At 43.0% G+C, this 6,000-nt stretch overlaps 1 protein-coding gene across 2 annotated transcripts in view; it reads right to left on the reverse strand.

Moving 5' to 3' along the window:
* Window positions 1–3,089, reverse strand: part of Fam13a (family with sequence similarity 13 member A) — an 85,848-nt gene extending 82,759 nt beyond the window's left edge. For both annotated transcript variants that reach the window (XM_041640392.1, XM_041640383.1), the window contains exon 1: window positions 2,907–3,089. In XM_041640392.1, coding sequence (XP_041496326.1) covers window positions 2,907–2,935 — 29 coding nt within the window. In that variant the 5' untranslated portion in view covers window positions 2,936–3,089. The remainder of the gene's footprint in view (window positions 1–2,906) is intronic.
* Window positions 3,090–6,000: the final 2,911 nt, after the last annotated feature.

The raw sequence follows: 6,000 nt of genomic DNA on the forward strand, positions 1-6,000 counted from the left end.
AATTATTTATTCCAGGGACTCTTTTCAGAGACAGAAAGGCTATAAAGTGAGCTCTTTTATAGCGAACTGTAAAAATTATGTAAATATTTTAGAAGTTTTACACATAACTGGGGGAGAGGTTACAGAGGAGAGGGGTTCAGTTACCAGCTCACAATCACCTGTAACTCCAGCTCCAGGGATGCTGATGCCCTTTTCTGACCTCTAAAGACACAGGCAGACCTCCTCCCTGACACGATTCAAATAGAAATGAAATCTTTAAAACATAAAAACTGTGAGGCAACTTGATCACTTGGGAGTATCTAAGAAGACTCCACCTCTAATTTAAGTCATTTGGAAGGAACTGTGAGGGATGCACAGCTCACAAAGAGACAGAACTTGAACAGGAAGCCACTGTTAAGCCTTCGCTGATGCCCGTGTGGAAAGTTCAGACATCAGAAGACTGGAAAGAGGACCAAGGTGTTTTAACTCATTCTTTCTTTTTGCGTGCATTCTCATCCTAGCTGTAGACTAGCAGTAACAAAACACCTTCCACACCTCGGCACAGCATGTGAAGGAAGGCTAAAAAGTCATCTGTGCAAATTATAAGTTAGGCAGGCATCGCTGAACATGTGTGCGCTTTAATAACAACAGCCACGTAGATGAGGCTGGATAAAACACAGGGTAAAGCGCATCCATCTGGGTGCATCTGTTATTACCCTAATCGCGCTGTGTATTACAGAATTCACCACATGGCACTGCGATTGTCTGGGATGCTTCCGCATCCTTCCTGCTGTGGGACAGCAGAACTTGTGTCTTAATTACCTCACGATCACTGGCAGGGCAGTAGTGTTTAAACAGAGAGAAAACATTAAACAATGTTGTAAGTTTTCTTTGAACAGGCAAAACTGAAAAGAATACCTCTCATGAGGCCACGATATTAAATATGCTATGTGGCAATGTTGGGCAGTATAGTGTTAGATTACTGCATGGACCAGCTGTCAATGGCTTTTTACAAGCTATAATCATTAACTAGAATTTACACCAGTATTTTCAATGCAAATATTCAGCATGAATTTCTTTACTTGTTATTTAAAGCTAATCCTTTACCTATTCATCTCGTCAGTTCCTAGCACTCTGGTAGGATGAAACATTGCACAATTCTACAAACTGTCTCCTTTGGGCAGACTGAGGATGGGATCCTCAGCCATGCTTAGCATTTCTGCAACAAGCAGGGAGTATAACATCCAAAGATGTTGGGCTGAGAGCGGAAGGAACACTGCAGGAGCACAAGGGTGTCTGTGTAAACGCTTAGGCTCATCAGGGACCTTTGTAGAAAGCTTCGTCTTATACCTGCTCATCATCTCCAGGAAGCTTATAATCAAAAGCAGAAATAAACTAGAAGTGAAGACTGCCCAGGAATCAGTCAAACCAAACTTCTGAGCTTGGAAGTGGGGGGACCCTGACTGCACAGGGAGCTGCAGTGCAGAGACTGGAGGACAAAAGTCATGACTCAGCATTCTTCAATGCAAATTTAGATAGCGCCCAGTTCACGTAGTGACCACCAATGTAAAATCATTTTCAGGAAATCACATTGCTCTTCTTGGTCTTCATAGCAGGCATTCTATTAGCAAGCAGCTGCAACAGGGTTTAGTAATAACCAATGATTTTTAAAAAAATCTAAACCACAACCTGGGTAGAACTCTTGAGGGCTGACATTACCATAAAGACAAAAGTTCCCAACTCTGAAACTGGACATCATTAAAATTCCAAAAAGTGGACATTAGTTTTGTTCACTTAGAAACTTCAAGCATGTGGACTTTGCCACCAAATTAATATAGAATCATAGAATCCTCTATCCAGTACTTCCTTCTACATTAAAGTATTACTTCTCTGGAGAGGAACTCTGAGCACCACACCAAGTTTCTAATGCAGTGGACATATCAGGAGAGCAAAAGAAAAACTGCCGTACCAGCTCTCCCCACAGTCAGTCTGTAGGAACCTTCCTACCACAAAAAGAAAAAGTTTTCATTATATTCATATTGTTAAAGCACAATCAAAGTATGTGTAGCATGGTTTTCAGAGAAAAATTCAGTTGTTTAGATTTTCTTTTCAACAAAGTCTCCTTATTATCTGATTTCTGAAACTATCATTTCACATAGGAAATTGTACATGAGGCATTTATAGGAAGTTGAATGTTCCTGTACATAAAGTAATTGCGATTAAAATTTGATTACTAAAAGCGAGTTTGTAAACCATGAACTGTGCCCTTGAAGAACTCAGACTTTCTGTGGGGTCAGGGCTCAGGCATCACTGTGGGACCTTCCACTAACACTCCAGGACAAAGTGCTCCGGTCTACTTCACCAGCAGTGTTCTTGCTAACAAGCAGGGCTGTTTACTCCATGGGACCCAGAACCCTGTACTCAACCACTCTTACACAGCACTTCCCCCTCCTCCCCCTCAGCGTCATTTGGGTTATGAGTCTACCTAGAATTATTCAAGGAGAGACATTGTCCTCAACGATTATTCCCATGATTATAATATACGCGAAGAGAGAAAGTCCTTACCTAGAGAACTGATCATCAGATCCATCTAGTGAGCCCACTGAAGTGTTCTAACAGTCTAGAGACCTGAGAAGCCTGCTCAGTTCTGATGCAAACCTGCTTTGCTTCGAGTTTCAGAGGTATTAGCTTAAATACACTTCCATTAAAAGAAGGATATAACTGAACTCAGCAACCACACGCAACTGGACAGAAGTGTCAGCGAAAGAGCAGTGCGTTCTTTAAATGTTTCTGTCTGGTCTAAGGAAAAAGCACTGTGAAGAACAGACCGCAAGGTTTGCAGCCTGTTAATAAAGATGCCGAGCACTGGCCAAGTACTGTGGTACACTGCCCAGAAAATAGCAAACAGCATAAGCAGCGAACACTACCTTCGCAGCGGCATGATTTCACACGCCATCCTCGTGTGCGAATCTGCACGGGATCCCCCAGTGTCTTCCAGCCAAGCCCGGTGTGCAGGACCCGCGGAGCACTCAACCTGCTGCAGCTGACGCTGCCTCTCCACCTCCAGCTGCAGGCAAGGATATTTATCGGCTGCCTCCACATTTACACTGCAGTCCACTTTGACCTTTTGTTCCAGCGAAGCAGCTGAAACCCGGAGCCAATCAGAGGAGGAGCAGCGGAGTGTGAAAGGCTGCTCCTCCTCTGGCTGCTCCTCCCGCTCAGCTCCTCCTGCTCCTCCTCCTGTCCCCACCCCGCTCGGCTCAGCTCGATCCTCAGTGGGCTTGGCAAGCCCTTGTAACCTGAAACTTTTTCCTCTGAGCAGATTCAGACAAGCTTGTCAGTCTGTGAAGAACAACCAATAACCGCAGCGGAGCCCAATCCTGTGTGGCTCAACTGCAAGAAGGACAGCAAGGAAATGCATTGTCAAGGGCAGACAGCGTCTCTAGATGAAGCATTTTCGTGGCCCAAGGGGAGATTTGAAATAGACCTTAAAAAAAATTAAAATTAAAAATTTTACCCAAATGCTCGCCAAGAAGGCAAGGCATAAGAGTTTTCCGGAAGGAAGGCTTACCTGGACCCTTGCCCTACCCACATTTTCTTCCCCAGGTGCTTGTTTACACTCTGAGCAGTCCCTGGTGACATCACTTAAGGAGAGGAGGACACAGTGCCCTCACAGGGCTCAGGTTCTCAAGAGATCAAAATGTCTACTTGCATGGCCCTTCAGTTTGTTGTTTGTACATTTCACTCATATGAACTGAAAGGAGCTATTTGAAAATGATTTTCTATCCAAAATGTCAGTTGTATTGTGGAAAGACTTGCTTCTTGCTGTATTATTCTTTTATTTTTTACAGCTAAGTTAAAACCAGTTTTTCCATAAGGTCTTGTAAATGTTTTTTTTTTTTTTTTTGGTTTTTCGAGACAGTAAATGTTTGTTAATTATTGCCTTTTTATAATTTTTCAAAATTTGTATTTTACATGTTTGTATGTTTGCCTGAAAATACACATGAGCACCTCATGTGTGCCTGTTGTCTGAGGAGGCCAGAATGGGGCATAGGATCCTCTGGAACTGAAGTTACAGATGCCTGTGAGTGGCCATGTGGGTGCTGGGAGCCAAATCTGGGTCCCTTATGATAACAGCAAGTGCTGTTAACTACTGAGCCATCTCTACAGCCCCTCTTATTTCTTCATGAGCACTAGGATGTTATTTCTAGGAAAATAATTGCAATTCATAGGTAGGTGTGGTGGTTTGAATAGGAATGCCCCCATAGACTAATGTGTTTAAATGCTTGGTCTTTAGGGTGTGGCAGTACTAGGTGTGGCATTGTTAGAGTAGCTGTGGCCTTGTTGGAGGAAGTGTGTCATTGTGGGGGCAGGCTTTGTAGTCACCTACGCTCAGGCGATGCCCCTTGTGGGACACAGTTCACTACCTGTGATATAGAATCAGTTCACTTCCTGTGGTACAGAACTCTCAACTACTTCTCCAGTAGCATGTGTGCCTGTGTCCTGTCATGCTTCCTGCTATGATGATCATGGACTAAACCAGTAACTAAAACTATAAGCTAGCCCTTTATAGAGTTTCCATGGCCATGAGGTCTCCTCACAGAGAAAGAAACCCTAAGACAATAGGCTTCATACAAGGTAAGAAAATACCATAAACACACTATGTGTAATTTATTTCTTATTATGGACGTTTAAAGAATTGTAACATGACAACATTGCTTTTAGTAGTAGAAGCGACAGAGACCCAGTTAATGCCATCTGAAAAGTGTGCCAGCTTAGAGGCACTCCTATATCTGTTCCCAATTATTATTTTTAAAGAATACTCACAAATCTGAAATTGTCACTTTATTCTCCTTTTGCAATTTTTTTTTGCTTTTAAAGAATCAGTTCTATACTCAGAGCCAACTTCACTGTCAATACCATCAAGTTTTTGAACTGTCTTGATGTCTTAGTTATTTTTCTGTTGCTGCGAAGAGATATAGTGACCAGAGCAACTTATAAAAGAGAGCATTTTATTGGGGACTTGCTTACAGTTAACAGAAAATTAGTCTATGACCTTTATGGGGTGGTGCATAACAACAGACATGGAACTGTAGCTGAGAGCTTACATCTTATTTGTGAGTTATAGGGAACGGAAGGAGAGATAAGGAGGGAGGGAGGGAGAGAAGGAGGGGGGAGAGGGAGGGAGAGAGAGAGATTAGTACTAGTGTGGGCTTTTTAAACATTGAAAACCACTCCCAGAACCACTCCATCAAGGCCACACCTCACAATCCTTCCCAAACAGGCCCATCAACTGGGCATCAAGCATTTAACAGATGAGCCCATGGAAGGCTATTTTCATCCAAGTTACCATGCCTCTTTTAATCATGGAACTTGGATGGTTAGAATGCAGAAGGTCACATCACAGTTGTGAGAATATTCTTCTAGAAAGAGAGTGTTTTATGGCCGGTAAGAATGTTATTTTCATATTTGGTCTTGGCACTTAAGAAAATAGCCCCATTTTCTCAGTGTCAGGTAGGCACTGTAAGGCCAAGGTCGTGTCCTATATCTAGGTGATCTTTTCTTACTTTATCAAGAAGAAAGTTGTTGGTGAGAAACAGTTGTCCAAATGATATCTCATATGACTAAGTATGATGTATGAGGACTGAAGTCCCATGGACTCTTAAAGAAACATGCTTCTCACTGTATTATCCTGCTTGCTGTTGAAGACCAGGTCTGTGGCCCAAATGAATCCTTTTCTTTTTAACATCAAGGCCAGTTGAATATCTGGTCCTTAAGGTTGACATATGCTTGGGAGGAACTGATGGTTCTTCTCATCATCCTTTTGCCAGCGAGCCCATGGAGTGGTCCTAAGTCAAGGGCCTCGCCTGACTGCTGTTTCACTGAAAGGTGTGCTGGGAATATTTCCTCTGTGCTCACCCTCCTCTTCGTCAACTGGACACTGTAGGAGTACACTCAGGGGTGTCTCCATGGCCTCCCTGAACAAGAGAAAAGGTGACTTGCTTCAGTCTTTGGAGAGAT

Source organism: Microtus oregoni, unplaced genomic scaffold (genome assembly GCF_018167655.1).
Source record: "Microtus oregoni isolate MIOR12 unplaced genomic scaffold, Mior012 000002F_ref0000024, whole genome shotgun sequence".
Lineage (NCBI taxonomy): Eukaryota > Metazoa > Chordata > Mammalia > Rodentia > Cricetidae > Microtus > Microtus oregoni.